Source organism: Bidens hawaiensis, unplaced genomic scaffold, assembly GCF_021521415.1.
Source record: "Bidens hawaiensis isolate Kalapana, Puna unplaced genomic scaffold, B.hawaiensis_p1.1 tig00009085_1, whole genome shotgun sequence".
Taxonomy (NCBI): domain Eukaryota; kingdom Viridiplantae; phylum Streptophyta; class Magnoliopsida; order Asterales; family Asteraceae; genus Bidens; species Bidens hawaiensis.
In genome coordinates this window covers 93055-108001 of record NW_027491667.1, presented here as the reverse complement: position 1 = coordinate 108001, position 14947 = coordinate 93055, and the positions used below count along the sequence as shown (strand labels likewise).

At 32.8% G+C, this 14947-nt stretch overlaps 3 protein-coding genes across 3 annotated transcripts; 1 reads left to right on the top strand and 2 right to left on the bottom strand.

Annotated features, from left to right (window-relative positions):
• Window positions 1-666: 666 nt before the first annotated feature.
• Window positions 667-3180, bottom strand: LOC143531113 (protein S-acyltransferase 11-like). Its single transcript, XM_077026488.1, has 4 exons — window positions 2926-3180; window positions 1898-2123; window positions 1533-1831; window positions 667-1455 (listed from the first exon to the last, which is right to left on the bottom strand). Exons 1-4 carry the CDS (start codon window positions 3016-3018, stop codon window positions 970-972), a joined length of 1104 nt encoding a protein of 367 aa, XP_076882603.1. The 5' UTR covers window positions 3019-3180; the 3' UTR covers window positions 667-969.
• A 1087-nt stretch (window positions 3181-4267) lies between these two features.
• LOC143531112 (uncharacterized) lies at window positions 4268-7044 on the bottom strand. Its single transcript, XM_077026487.1, has 8 exons — window positions 6864-7044; window positions 5712-5824; window positions 5510-5581; window positions 5243-5278; window positions 5104-5146; window positions 4802-4889; window positions 4660-4717; window positions 4268-4502 (listed from the first exon to the last, which is right to left on the bottom strand). The coding sequence occupies exons 1-8, from the start codon at window positions 6940-6942 to the stop codon at window positions 4452-4454; spliced, it is 540 nt and encodes a 179-aa protein (XP_076882602.1). The 5' UTR covers window positions 6943-7044; the 3' UTR covers window positions 4268-4451.
• Window positions 7045-13196: 6152 nt separating this feature from the next.
• LOC143531111 (HVA22-like protein f) lies at window positions 13197-14947 on the top strand. The gene is made up of 5 exons (XM_077026486.1): window positions 13197-13633; window positions 13716-13742; window positions 14196-14318; window positions 14476-14722; window positions 14907-14947. Exons 1-5 carry the CDS (start codon window positions 13587-13589, stop codon window positions 14931-14933), a joined length of 471 nt encoding a protein of 156 aa, XP_076882601.1. The 5' UTR covers window positions 13197-13586; the 3' UTR covers window positions 14934-14947.

Genomic DNA, 14947 nt, shown 5'->3' with positions numbered 1-14947 from the left:
TTATTTATTTTTAAATATTTAAAACCTAAAATAAAACTAGTGGCTCTTATTCATTTCTTGCAATAATTTGATTTCTTTCTTGAACTTAAACATATATATATATATATATATATATATATATATATATATATATAAACAAGTTTTAACTTCTATTTTACTTCCATTGCAGGTGTTTATTTTTCATGTTTTACGTGTAAATACTGGTTGTACATTTAAAATTGGTTTTATATTCCTATTATAGTGATTACCGTCTACCGAGTAGAGCAAGATCAGTAGGTTTTGAAGTTTAATTACGTTTTCATTTGCCCCCCCCCCCTTCCCGAACTTTGAGAAATGCCCGGAGACTAACCCGGTTAGTCTCCGTTAGGAAAATGTTCGATGAAGGCCAATAGGGTGAAAGTTGGGATTAACCTAGGGAATTTCTTAAAGTTGAGATTAATATCGGCAATGGGTCAAAGTTCGGATTATTTAAATCCAATATCCCGAACAATAATATTAAGCTGAAGCCACAAACACAACCTAGGCTGGAATCCCCGGTTAACCGAATTAACTAAACTGGTTTCAACGACAATTAAAAAAAAAAACAAAATGTTCATAACCGAAACCGATCGGTTACTAAATCTAAAAACTTTAACATCAAGGTTCCATTTTAGCCCACACCAGATTTTCAACTAAATTTACTTCAGTTAACCAACAATGTTAGGATGTTCATTTACCCACTGTACTCATCCATTAAAACATGCAAGATACAAAACTTGTAACACAGTAACTAAAACCAACTTTTACTCAACAGTAAGTAAAGCCAACTAAAAATAATTTTTTAAACACATACAAAACACATCTAACATAAATATTGCCCCTCTGATAAACCATAAGCTTCACTCTCTTACTTTCACAGCATAAAACAAGCGTGCCAGCGACGAGCTACTCATGCATATATCTCAGTTACAATACCCGCAACAAAATGGTTCACTTCGTATGAATCTTTCTAGAATTCCAAAACCCTAGCAAACACCTAGTTGCAGAATACGGGCACCCAAAGAACCGAACAATATTCTGGCAATCTTTCTTGCTATTTCGGTTTGTCCCACGAGAACTCAAATGTATCAAATAAGTCTTCCCTTCATATATGTAACACATTTGCTGCCATAAAAGCACACATAATCCTATTTCCACTGAAACACTTGCAATAAATAGATAAATAAGAACGAAACCCCTGAGCAATAATGACTCTACAGATGCAAAAAACGTGAAAGCAAGTTCCTTCAAGTATCCATAAACTAATATGTAGTCAGTGGGCCCGGTTAAAACCGATACAGGAAGGTTTTGTATCGGTGGCCAGATATAATACGCTGCAAATGAAGATATGACCGATACGTAAAAGTTGCTAATAACTGCTGAGATTAGAAAGATGATAAAAACTCGATGGTTTGCTGCACCAACACAATTTCCTATCTGCATATATGTTTAAAAAAACAATCTTTAATATATATCATATATACATAACTATGTAACTATGTAACCACACTTACAAAGGGGCAATGATGATCCATATCTAAGACACACATGCCACACCAGCGACAGTGGTGACTATTAGATGATTTTGGTTTTGAACAATAGTTACAAAACGTGTAGCCTTCAAGACCGCCTTTACCGACAGTTGGATAACTACCCCACGGTATGAGTGGCGGTGCACCAGGAGACCGAAAAGCCGAAAGAATATAAGTGGAAAATGTGATTATCGATAACATAACCGATATTGTCATATGAAATATGCCACAAAAATAGCTTATGGAGAAAACAATAGGATAAATAGCCCATATACCACCACCTGCATACAGATAATCATTAGCATAACAGTAAATAATATCATTTAAACTTAATTTTAGATTTTTACCTATAATGAAGAACATGAACAGTAGGAGGACACACACGAAACACCTGTCGCGCAAACGTCTCCACCAAAAGTAGTTATTGTCACCTTTAACTGAATTATGATTAGTTATGGCTCCACACCAACCGCATTTGAAAATCGGTGTGTAGGGTGAAAGTATCAAGATTAAACCACAGCCCCAACAGGTTACCTCATGTTCTTCTGTTATGGATGCTACACAATGATCTTCCTGCAAAAATTCAATATTCACATCAGGTCTGTGTAAACGAACCAAACAAACACGAACGGAGGCATGTTCGTGTTCGTTCATTTAACTTTAACCGAACACCAACACAAACATATAATAGAACAATTTTTTTGTCCATGTCCGTTCATTTAACTTTAACCGAACACGAACACAAACATATAATAGAACAATTTTTTTTGTACATGTCCGTTCATTAAGAAAATGGGCATGTTCTTGTACGTGTTTGTGTTCGTTTAAAAGCTAAACGAACATACACATACAAACTTAAATGAACATAAATACCTTCACGAATACAAACTATAGTGGATGATCACGATGATTATTTTTTTCAACAAAAAATAACCATGCATACACACTCACACACACACACACACACGTATTCTTTAAATGAACACTTTTTATGTTTATATTTATGCAAATATAACTATCTATGTATTTATTAAAATTTAAACAAACATAGATGAACGTAAATAGATTAACATAAATGAACGAACAAAACATGTGTTTAATTAAATGAAGAAAATTTTTTGTTCATGTTCGATCATTTATTTGAACAGAACATAAACAAACTTTCCATCAAACAATGTTGTGATTTACAGCTGAATATGGTCTGATTTAAATAATATGCATAGAAAAAAATAAAAAAAAATTGTTAATTAATTAATAGTTGCATAAATTTGTTCTACATTATCCATTAACTTAAAACATGAAACCTTAAAAAGACATATTAAATATGTAATCCACGTTAATTATCAAATAATTGATGATTAAAAGGTGGGTTAACCTGGGAGGAAGCAGAGGCGGACGGTGGTGGTGGTGGCGGCGGTGGCGGTGGCGGTGGCGGTGGGAGAGTGACGGCGGAATCCGGTGAGTCCATCGGAAATTGGATGAATTATTAGGTGGTTTGTGGATTCAGACCATCGGAAACAACAAATTACAAATTCTCGTCCGTCTGATCAAATCAAATCAAATGTAAATTAATTAATTAGTTATTAATTAAACCCAAACAAAATTTGGTTGAAATCTTCAATGGTTCAACGGCTTGGCAAGAATCATAAATTCATAATAATAATATTAATAACAACCAAGTTCCGAGGCAAAATTATTATTATTATATGAAAATTATTATGTTTTTTTTTCTTTTATATTCTTTGTGTAAATTATAAACAAAAACCATTTTGAATTCATCTTTGCATTACTCTTTTAGGATGGATGTTCTTAACAATACTTTCGTCACATAAAGATTAATAAGTATATGTGTCAATAGAGGTATATATATACCAAGTAACCGAAAAACTAAACTGAAATAAAACCGACGGTTTGGTTTTATGTTTTCAAGAAAAACAAACTTTTTGTTTGATTTTGACTTTGTATGAATAAAAAATCAATCTGAATTTAAATATTTTAAGTTATTTTAAATTTTAAATAATTTATACGAATTTAATAAGCAAGGTAACGAGTATATTTTAGCTAAAATAAATAATAATTAATTATTGTTAAAAAAAATATAATAATTAATTATTTTATGTTTTATTATCTTGGTTGGTCGTTTAAAAAATAATAAAATTTAGATCCAACTTCATTATTTTAGAACAACATTTTTTACCGGCCTATAAACTTTAATTGACGAAGATGGAACCAGACCAACACTAAAAACCAAAGCAACCAAGATCGAAAACTGGACGGTTGTCAATCGACACAAGCACACCTCAAAGTGCATGTTTTCATAGGCATCCAAGTGAGTAGGTGACTAGGTGTATGTGTATATGTTGTGAGAAGAAAGAGACATTAAAACATTTGATGATTCTATATGTTATGCATAGTTTAGACAAATATTTAGTGTTGTATCTTTAGACCACCCGCAATGGGGTTCGTACATACTCGTTACAAGAAGGGTTGAATCTCACAAAGTAGTCATTTGGTTAGGCACGTTTTAACTTTCAATCTCGACAGGATAGTTTTTTGTCATGAAACTAAGAGAGCATTGTAGCTTCAAGTGAATCCTATTGAGACCCATTTCCATACACACTTTTTAGCGGGAAAAAAAATGAACAAAAATCAAGGCGAAAGAATACATCCGCCATGAACCTAAAGCCATTTGGTCTTGCACAGTTTGTTTGAATATAAAGTCTTGGTAGGGCAGTTTTAGCTCTTGTTATTCTATGGAATCCCGATCGTATTAATAAAGGGAAATTACACACCTCACAAACAGTTTATATTGAATCTATATCAGTCCACAAAATGGAAAACGAAATCCAAAATGTTCTACATCCATTAAACCACCTTTCCATTAAGGGATTGACGCGCACTCTACTCTTTCGAAGTTATCACTAGCAGCCCGAGAGCACCTATTAGAATATACTGCATACAACAAGAGATCCCGTTAGTAAATATTAACGGACGTTTGGCTCACATAATTCATTGGAATCTGAAAAACAACAATGCGCAAAAATATACTTTATGTAATATTCTTTGATAAGATGATAAAAAAGAAACAAAATTGGTCTAAAAATTAAACCTTGATGATGGGCTGTTCCGTCATTATAATTGTCACCCAACCAACATAAGGCAAAAACCTGAAAAAGTACCAAATTTATGTGTTTTAGGCAACCCAGATTTATGTAATTTGTGTTAAACAAACAATGTGAAATTTAATTTACCCGACAGCTCTCCCCATAATATGGCGTCTGTGCAACCACATCTGGCCTTGAGCGTACAGAAGCCTGTCGTCTCCAAAATTGTTGTCACCTGAAAGATCACAACAGTTTCATCAAATGCCATATTTACCCTTATCAATTACAACCATTTTAATTTATTTTTTTCTCGAAGATCAAAATGCCAGTGAACCAGGCTTCAGTTTCCTTAACTGTTGTCTAATCTCTTTTAAAAGGTTTGAGATATCATGATCTGGATTACAACTTTATAGCTGTTTAGTATGGTTTATAAATGAATTAAATATTACCTTTCGTAAGAACATCGACTTCTCCATCTTCATGCTCATGAACCTACAGAAACCATTTCAGCAGTCAGATATTAATCCCTGATAACTGACTAGATTACTTTAATAACAAATATGGTGGTATAATTCTTGAGGCATATACCTTAATCACTCGATGAACAATTGGAATTTCACGCCCCTGCATACAAACACGGGCAGAAACACACATCAGTGAAGTTAATATTGTAATGCACCCTTGTAAATTACTGAGCAGGAATTGCAGCTTATGAGTCACAATGATTCAAAGACTATGGCAAAAGATATAAATTCTAAGTACATGATCATCATAGTTAAGTGATGTTAAAATGTATATGCTATATATGCAATTTTCACAAAGATTCAAAAGATAAAAACTTATTAAGAAACATACATCAACGTTGAACACCACAATTTCTCCAGCTCGAATCGGGTCCTTACTCATATGCAAGAACAGAATATCACCCTGCAAAACATTCAAAAGAGTTAAAACTTAGTAAAAAGTGAATTCACAGGGTAAAGATAGAAAATTTGACAACAAGCAAAGTAATCATTTAGGTTCAACAAAAAATGCTAATTAAAAAAAGATTACTTACCCTTTTGAAACCAGGTTCCATACTTCCAGAAAGCACAACAACAACGGGAGATTCACTACCGGTAATGCACATAAGCCCCTTCCATATTATCAATGCTGACGTAACAATCATACCTACAAAAATAATGAAAATTCAGAAACCAGAATAGCCTTAATCAAGACTGCACAAAGGTTACGTTCTCTGCAACACTGCACTGATCATGACAACCATAATTCAACTTCGAAATTGATATAAACTTATCAAGAAAACGAAACAAAAGAAGCAGCGCATCGAGCCAAATACTTATAAAACACTTCACGATTCAGTTATAAAGGTGTGCATGAAACCGAAAACACTGATCCGAAACCAAAAAAACAAACCAAAAAATTGAACCAAAACAAAAACCGATTGTTTGATTTTATATTTCTGTAAAAACTCAGATACTTTAACCCAAATGTATAATAATAATTTAGTTACAAATTAACAAAATGATTTAGGCCCAAATTCATTATTACTTTTTGCCCGAAAAATATCAAACTCAAATAACAAAACCGAAACCGAATGGTTTGCAGAAACATAAAACCGAAGCTTTGATTTTTAATTCGACCCAAACCGAACCCTGCGCACCCGTAGATCATGATTCATGCCCTAGTTTTAAAAACTAACAAGATCCCCCAAAATATAGATCCAATTCGCATCTAATCGAGTACGGACAGCGAGAAAATTGCAACAAATCTTAAGTCCTCTGCAACAGTAATCACCATACACATTACACATTACAAAACCCAAATTATTTATAAACCCAACAAAAACTCAAATTTCACAGTTCACTTACGATAAATCATGCCACAGTTAACAAAATTAACAAAAACCCACAAAACTGAGATCCAATTTGCTAATATTCTTAAATCCTCTGCAACACTAATCATCATACACGTTACAAAACCCTAATTATTTATAAACCCAAAAAAAATCAAATTTCACAATTTAGTTACAACAATTCATGCCCTAATTTACAAAACTAACAAAAACCCACAAAATTAAGATCCAATTTGAACCAATTCGATTACAAACATGGCGTAATTAGCAAAAAAAAAAGCAGATCGGTGGGTTAAAGTGAATTATCAAGATTAAATAAAAATGAACAGAAATGTAATAATAATAATAACGAACCGAGGCTAATGGCTTGCGTGAAGAGTTGTCTGAATTGCATAGACTTCAATGAATCGACTTGCTCACCGATCCAACCCATTTTTCTTTGTCTGGATTCAGTGGACTGAAGAAACTGATTTTGCCCTAATTGTTACTGTTCATTTGTTGATACGTTATATGTATAGAAGATGGTGGCGAAAGTTTCGAAACTAGACCCTGTACTATGTGTCAACTGTCAAGCTGTACTTGTATCGTTTTAATAAGACGGAATTCAGCGTTGTTTATCCTGTATATTTAAAGCTGACCTGATTTGTTACGTCGTTTGGCAGTTGACTATAACCCAATTAGTTTTTATCGTTAGATATCTCTCTCTATTCCCATCCCGTAAACACAGCCGAACGTTTGTACTAAGATCGTTTTAATTTGGACTAGGATTTATACATAAGTCTAATAACTTATTTATCATTATTAAATATATCTTTTTTTATTTATTTATTTTGAGGGTCCAGGAAGATAAAATGTATAACGTAAGAGTGTTATATGAAAGAAAAGGCATTCATCCAAGTGTTTTACTTGTAAGTGTCGCGTGGGTTGACAGGGAGAATGTAACATTCCTTATAATGGTTGAACCTTTTACATCGAGATCTTTTTGCTTGGACGAGTAATTCGCCGGGTGAAAACAAAACCCAAAATTTCTGGATTGCTAATTCATTGGAGGTAAATCGGATAATATATTGACATGGTTTATTACTAGCGAAAGACGTCATAACACTTTTTTCCCAAGTTACAATATAGCTCCTCTAAACTAATTACCCTTAAGACTTTTATTTACTGTTAATTTTTTTTTAAAAGTCAATAACAAAAAAGGAAAAACTTACGAGAAGCAAGGGCCCGAAAGCACTAACAAAAGAAACGGGAAACTAACTACAACGCAAGCCACTAGAGGACGCTACTTGAACCATTACAAAGGAAAATTTATAAATTATCTCTACACTTCTCCTATTCTGACGATAAGCTTTTACTTTTATGCTTCACCCAAAGAAAAGAAGTCCAACTTGATATTATTTATCACCTTGGCAACTGAGAATGGTTTGTTATTGAATATCCTGTCGTTTTTTAAATTCCAAATCATCCGTAAAGTCACCACCGACATGGCCTGAATTGATTGGCATTCTCCCGTGTTCTTAATATGTTTGAAAGTGGGCAATAGCCTTGAAAAACCAACGATGGTGTGGTGGTGGGGGATACTCATGCAATTAGTCCCTGCCGAAAATGGTAGTGGACTTGATGGTCGAGCTATGAGCCTATGATGGCGGCCGGAAATTAGATGTTGGTGGTGGCCGGAAATTAACGATGGTGGTGGCAACAAGTTGTTTTGAAGTAGTGTTGCTTAATGTTGAAGATGAAACATTAATATATTTTTATATCCATAATATTTCTATATTTGATTGAAATGTAAGGGTATTTAGGTAAGTTTACACGAACTTAAAATAAGTCAACTATTGGGGTTAGTGATTTGGACAAAAATAACAGTAAAATGAAACCATGAAGACGAAAATGACAAAAAAATAAAAAAATAAATAATAATTTTGGATAGAATGGAAATACTGAATAATCCACAGAGACGGAAAGGGCAATTTACTCTATTTTTATTTACGTTTTGGCATAAATAAATTTGATTAAAATCCAAGTTTTTGTGATGAAGAAGGTCCTTGAATAGTTGAGACATAAATGTACAAGCCGTCAAAGCTATTTAAAGGTTCCACTTTTTATAGTTTTCTTTCTCTTTCACTAACCTTTAAACTATGACGTTTTCTTAAATTCATGATTTGTCGTTCATAGGTGTTTGTTTCTATCAGGACTTCGATGTTAATTTTTCCCAGGAGTGGAAACTGATGTTGATGAAACCTAGCCTTACAAACTTTAACATCCTCGCGACATCGTGCAAGTTCATATCAAGACTTTTTTTGTTTTCTCTTTCAGTTATCATAGCGAATGCTGGTATCTCAGTGAACCGAATCGATATCTATCGTTTTTAATAGTTTTTCTGGCCTTTATCTAAATGTTGTTTTGTTTCTTAATGTACGATTTTACAATGACGTCACTATTCGTGTTTTCTAAATATATCGTTGCAAAGTGTTTTTATATATGATTTGAACATTCGATCCCCAAGAGGAAAGCCCTATGATAAAATCTTCCGACGAGCCTTGTATTCTTCACTCTCTGACTTGTAAAATATCAAAGATTAAGTTAGAACTCATTGACACGTTCATTATTATTAAACTAAATAAAGTTAGAAAATTATTAAATGTTGTAAAACATAAAATAATCAAAATGTATAAATTGTGATTTTACATTAAATGTTACTTGTATAAGATATTTCATTTCATTGTAAATTCACTTAATTCATAAGATATTTCATTTCATTGTATAAGATACTTCATTAGATATTTCATTTCATTGTATAAGATATTTTAAAATGTATAAATTGTGATTTTACACTTAAATCATAAGATATTTCATTTCATTGTAATTTCCTTCTTCGGTCATGTATTTGAGTTGCAATTCGTTTGTAAGTAGTTTTATTTTGGGTAGTTATTTAAGTGAAATGACATCTTCAGTGGAGATTTTTGAAGAGCATCTGCATTAAAAATCCTCCTCAAATCGATCATTTGTGAATTATAATGTATTATCAATTAGTGGTTATATTGTTATTTATATAATACCAAAATAGCAAAAAAATCTAAGGGTATAGAAGAACTTTAAACGAAAATAAGTTTAAATTACAAAAAAAACATCTTATTTAAGGGCGGGTCTTGGAGCAACCGGTAAGGTTGCTGTTTTGTGATCTAGAGGTCACATGTTCAATATGTGGAACAACCTCTTGCACCAAAAGGTGCTACGTATATCAGATCGTGAAGCGATCCGACCCTTCCGAGACCCTGCGTAATTGTGGGAGCCTAATGCATAGGGTACGTCCTTTTAGATATATCAAATGTGTTATTCACATATATAGATGAAAAACGGACAACAGCATTACATAATAATCAAGTTTCAAAATCATAAGTCGTGTCTTTTTGAAAACAATAACAAGTTCCAATATTATTCCAATGTTAGATGAATCAAATGTACCATCCCGTTTGTAGATTAAAAATGGACAACAACATTACATAATAATCAAGTTTAAAAATCATAAGTCATGTCTTTTTGAAAACAATAACAAGTTTCTAATATGATCCAATTTTATACAAATTCTTATATGAATATAAAACTTTTAAAAATTATTTGACTCGAATGAAAGACATATGAACTACACATACGTTTTACCAAGAAAATGCCACATTTTTGGGAGTTATTGTGATATTCTTTTCAAAGTAAAGAATGCCTTTGACCCAAAAAAACTTATGAATATTGAATGCTAACTTCAAACCTTTATTAATAAAAACTTTCATTATATCTTCTCATTTGTCACCATTCAAATCCCACCTTAATACAAATACCTCTCTTTGGATACTTCGTTACTATCAACACTTGTTTGATCTTTCCAAAGCAATTAACCATGGCCAAAACTCGACTCACCACCCAACCCTCATTCAAAATCTCCAAGAAACAACCCACCCATCAAATCAATAATCTCATTAAAGTTTTAAAACCAAAGGTGTTCATAACCACCTCTTCCAACTTCAAGAACCTAGTTCAAGAGCTCACCGGCAATGGTTCATACTCTCCGGTCCCTCCTCCTATGCACGCTGTATCGTCTAAACCAACTCATGTGATCCATATTGATGATTATCAGGGTAGCCCCGATCCAAGCCTTGATTACAACCTTGATCCTAGACTCGATTGTAGCCCTGACCCAAGCCATGATTATAGCCTTGAGTTTAGCCCCGATTCAAGTTTAGATAACATGTTCATGCAGTTTGATTATAGTAGTTGTTCGTCTAAGGAATCAGGGTTGCAGTGGCTTGAAGATCCGGTTATGGATTATGCGAATTGTGAGATTGATGAGCTCAGGAACATTGAGTCATGGCTTCTAGACTTTGATTCGTGATGAACCGTTTATGCCAAGTCGACCTGTATTCGTGATGAACCGTTTATGCCAATGAACACATACGAGTATGACTACAACTTGCCGGTTATTATGTGATCCATGAGTGTGTGTATATACATATTTCACATTGTATATCTTGTTGATATTTATTACTACGGTTGTATATATATTCTCTCCCTTTGTTCAATTATATTTATTAGTTTACAATACAAAGTTAACATATCATCATTGTATTTTATTTTTTATTTTTTTAAGATGGTTATATTAAGGAGGGGGACTAACATGGATAATATAATTGCAAACGGGAAATGTTAGTTACGATGATAAAACAAACAAAGTAATATCTTAAAAATTATTATAGTTAAACGTAAAATTGTAAACTCTATGTGGTTCATGCATTATAATTTATTATTTATTTTCTTAATGTGTATTTGAAAATATTTTTATTGTTAAATTAAAATATATACTAGTATTTCACGAGTTGTGCGTTGCGGTAGCTCCGTTAAAACAAATACAATTTCACGCGTTAAACTACAGAAAAATTTAATGTGTTTGAAAGTTTTGTTTTGTTTTGTTTTTTTTTTTAAATCCATCTATGTAAACCTACATGTTATAGCAAAAACATTGACAATATCCGAAATGTTATTTAAAAAATCAAGTGCGTTGCGGCGGTATCGTTCAACCGAACAAAAATTAGATGTAAACGTTGAGCCACACACATTGCGGCGTGTGAACTAGCAACTCAATCAAGTAAAATTTTAGATAAAATTTTAAAGTATGAACCATAAGGGTTATTTGGTACATATACTAATACTCCAAGAGTCGACTTTTACTTTTAGTAATAGTCTAAACAAAGAAAATATAAATATTTATATGCAATAAAAGCTTGTATATACAAATTCAAAATTTGTACATATAAAAAAAACAATAGAAAAATAGCGGATGACATACGACATTCACCCATTGGTCTACAAGGCCCATTAGGCATTGACCAATAAAAATGCTCAAAATAAATAGTGAAACCTTGTAACAGCAATTATTTGCTAAATAATGTATGGTTAATTTAGCCATTTTTATGATAATTAAATGCGTGTAATAACAGATATATTATGTAAATATATAGTTAATATTAATCTTAAATGAAAGGTTATATAAATCATACACTCGTTTAGACTCCACGCCTAGTCAAGCTCGATAGATAAAGTTTGTGCTCGAGCTCACTTATTAACGAGCTCCAATATATGCTTGAGCTCAAGTTCATTAATACTTGGTTTGATTCAAGCTTTTAACAAGCCGTTCTCTAATAACTTATCACAAACGCTAGATATTCTTGTCACATATAAGTTATTGTCACATGAACGGGAACACGGTAAATGTCACTGTACCAACGACGAATTCACATTGTTCATCAAATACACTAGGTTCCAACCATATATGTCACCTTCTATATGTCTTTGCTGCTAGTTGATTGCATTTTTCACGCTTTTAAACGGCGCCGTGACGATTAATTGCAACTAAAACTCCTTTCATACAAACTTAAAATATTCAAAATATTCTCTAACTTGGCTTATTAGAATGTGTAAACAATGAAGTAATTTCAATAAGAAAGTTGTTTATACACACTTAGTGACACGCCATGAAAATTATGGCGTTATGTCTTATCATGTTCAACCCGTTTAATAAATAGATTGGGTTCCCGTCTCATTTAATGGGCCGTGTTTAGACTAGCGTGGTTAATTGACCGTTTAATGTACAAGTCAACTTGTATATGTCCACAAATCAATTTACAATCTGTCAACTCATTTAGAAAACCTGTTTATATGGGGCGTGTTTGGAATTATCACTTCAACCCGTTAACATGACGCACGACCAATATACATACAAGCACATAAGGTTTATGTAACGTATGTTTTTTAAAATTTTATTGTATGTAAATATTAATAACTTTTGTATTTGGCAACTTAAATTTACTGTTACAAAGTACAAACACATGCATAGTAGCAAAATTATTAAAAAAATATTTACAAACTTCAAACACGAGATCAAAAGCAGTAAGCTTTAATTTTATGTCACTATTTGTTATTGAATTGACTTATCTTAAATAATATTTAGCAAAAATTGTATATGCATTGGGCCAAAAGGCAAAAGGTAACTAACCAATATTAACCAAGTTAAGATATTCGAAGCCAAAAACCAGACAAAAAAACGACAACCCATTTCGGTTATGTTTAAGATGGAACGAAAACCGATTATATATTTTGATTTGGTTTTATCGGTTTGAAATCAAATAATGAGCGCCCCTACGATCTTTTTGACCCTTTCCAACACATTCGTGTTAACTTTAGTCTACTTGCGCCAGCTGCAAAAACACCGATTACACAACCATTTGGTTCATAAGACTTAGAATTCCCATATTTAGGAATCAATGAGCATGTTCCTATATTCTTTCTTTGAACTTTATGTTACAAGAATATAGAAAGATTCCAAGACCAGTTTCATAGACTTTTTGCCATGATCACCCACCCTCCTTATTGCTTGTAACTAGAGAAAAGAAGACTATACTCAAAAGATATGCTTTGCTTCATCTTAAACAAACATACCACTTATATAACTTGGAAAATGTATAATGTAATCATGCATATTACTTTTTTTTATCAATCGAATAGAAAACCAACGTTGAATACACGAAAACAATGGGGCTTCTTGCAACAATTGCTAGACATTTAGACACACTGATCGGGTACGTGTTTATACTTCAATTAGAGGATTTAAAGATTTGTTTCTTGTTACTAACAATTTTTAATTTTGGTAATTCGTTATAGGCCTGGAGTAATGCTTGTTTTCCCCTTGTAAGTTACGTTTTCTCTAAATCAGAATACAAATTTGTCTAATTTTGTTAAAAAAAATTTAAGTTATTGGTAGACCTAGTGCTGGGCATCTGGATGGAACCGGACTGAACTCGAAACCGAATACCAACAAAGAAAAACTCAAAACCGGATTGAAATGGTTTGGGGGCCCGTAATTTTGGGTTAGGCTGCAATATCTAGTATCACAATTTCATAATATTGTTTATAATTATGCAAGAAAGCAATAACAATGAGCAACATAGTGTATATAGGATGGTTATAAGTTTGAATACCATGGTCGCGGTCCCTCAGTTTGTTTTGTTTCTCTTCTAGCACTCGTACCATTCCTTCGGTTTTTAAAAACTGATTTTGTTGATGCAAAACGCGATATGTTTAAGATGGTTTTCTTGTAAAATGTGTGACTAACGACTATAATTGTACAAACTTTAACAAAAGGTACGCATCCATGCTTGCAATCGAGGGATCCACGTCAGAAGACGATCAACAATGGCTCACTTATTGGGTTATACACTCGTTCATTACCCTCTTCGAGCTTTCCTTTTGGAAAGTCCTCCAATGGTAATTCAATCAATTTATCTATAAATATTTGGTAATTTTCAGACAGCTCGTAAGATTAAGCTTACGAGTTGCTTTGAAAGGTACCATGTGCGCCTTTTTTCACAAAATGATTAATGCTTTGTATTCATATGAAACTTGTTTGTTTTGATAAAAACAGGCTTCCATTTTGGCCCTACTTAAAGCTTTTGTTTTGTATGTGGTTGGTGCTACCTGGGATCAACGGGGCGGCATATGTGTATGCAAATATAGCAAGAAAATATGTCAAAGTCGGGAGTCATGTGAGTTCAAAATACCCCGAGGGACAGCGAAAAGTCCTCCAAATGATGAGTCTCGATGCACGAAGATCCGTGGAGCGTTACATTGAGAAATATGGACCCGAAGCATTTGATCGAGTTGTCAAAGCGGTAAAATCACAAGTGCCCTATAAATGAACCTTTTGCTACCCTTATTACAATAATAGAAGAATTTTAAACATTATTATCTAACATAAACAAGATTAAGAAGTTATAATTAATGTATGAGTTTGCATAAACAAGTTTAAGTGAAATTACAAATGATTTGAAACTTTTTTTTTTATTTTGTTTGCAGGCTGAGAAGGAAGCAAACAGAAAGTAAGAAGAATTATGGGC

Coding starts and splice junctions, on each gene's coding strand:
- LOC143531113 (XM_077026488.1), bottom strand. CDS start 3,018: ATGGACTCACCGGATTCCGCCGTCACTCTCCCACCGCCACCGCCACCG. Junction 2,124..2,925: donor CCGCCTCTGCTTCCTCCCAG/GTTAACCCACCT, acceptor GAATTTTTGCAG/GAAGATCATTGTGTAGCATC. Junction 1,832..1,897: donor GTTCATGTTCTTCATTATAG/GTAAAAATCTAA, acceptor ATCTGTATGCAG/GTGGTGGTATATGGGCTATT.
- LOC143531112 (XM_077026487.1), bottom strand. CDS start 6,942: ATGGGTTGGATCGGTGAGCAAGTCGATTCATTGAAGTCTATGCAATTC. Junction 5,582..5,711: donor TGGAACCTGGTTTCAAAAGG/GTAAGTAATCTT, acceptor AATGTTTTGCAG/GGTGATATTCTGTTCTTGCA. Junction 5,279..5,509: donor TTGTGGTGTTCAACGTTGAT/GTATGTTTCTTA, acceptor GTTTGTATGCAG/GGGCGTGAAATTCCAATTGT.
- LOC143531111 (XM_077026486.1), top strand. CDS start 13,587: ATGGGGCTTCTTGCAACAATTGCTAGACATTTAGACACACTGATCGG. Junction 13,743..14,195: donor GTAATGCTTGTTTTCCCCTT/GTAAGTTACGTT, acceptor CTTTAACAAAAG/GTACGCATCCATGCTTGCAA. Junction 14,319..14,475: donor TTTTGGAAAGTCCTCCAATG/GTAATTCAATCA, acceptor TGATAAAAACAG/GCTTCCATTTTGGCCCTACT.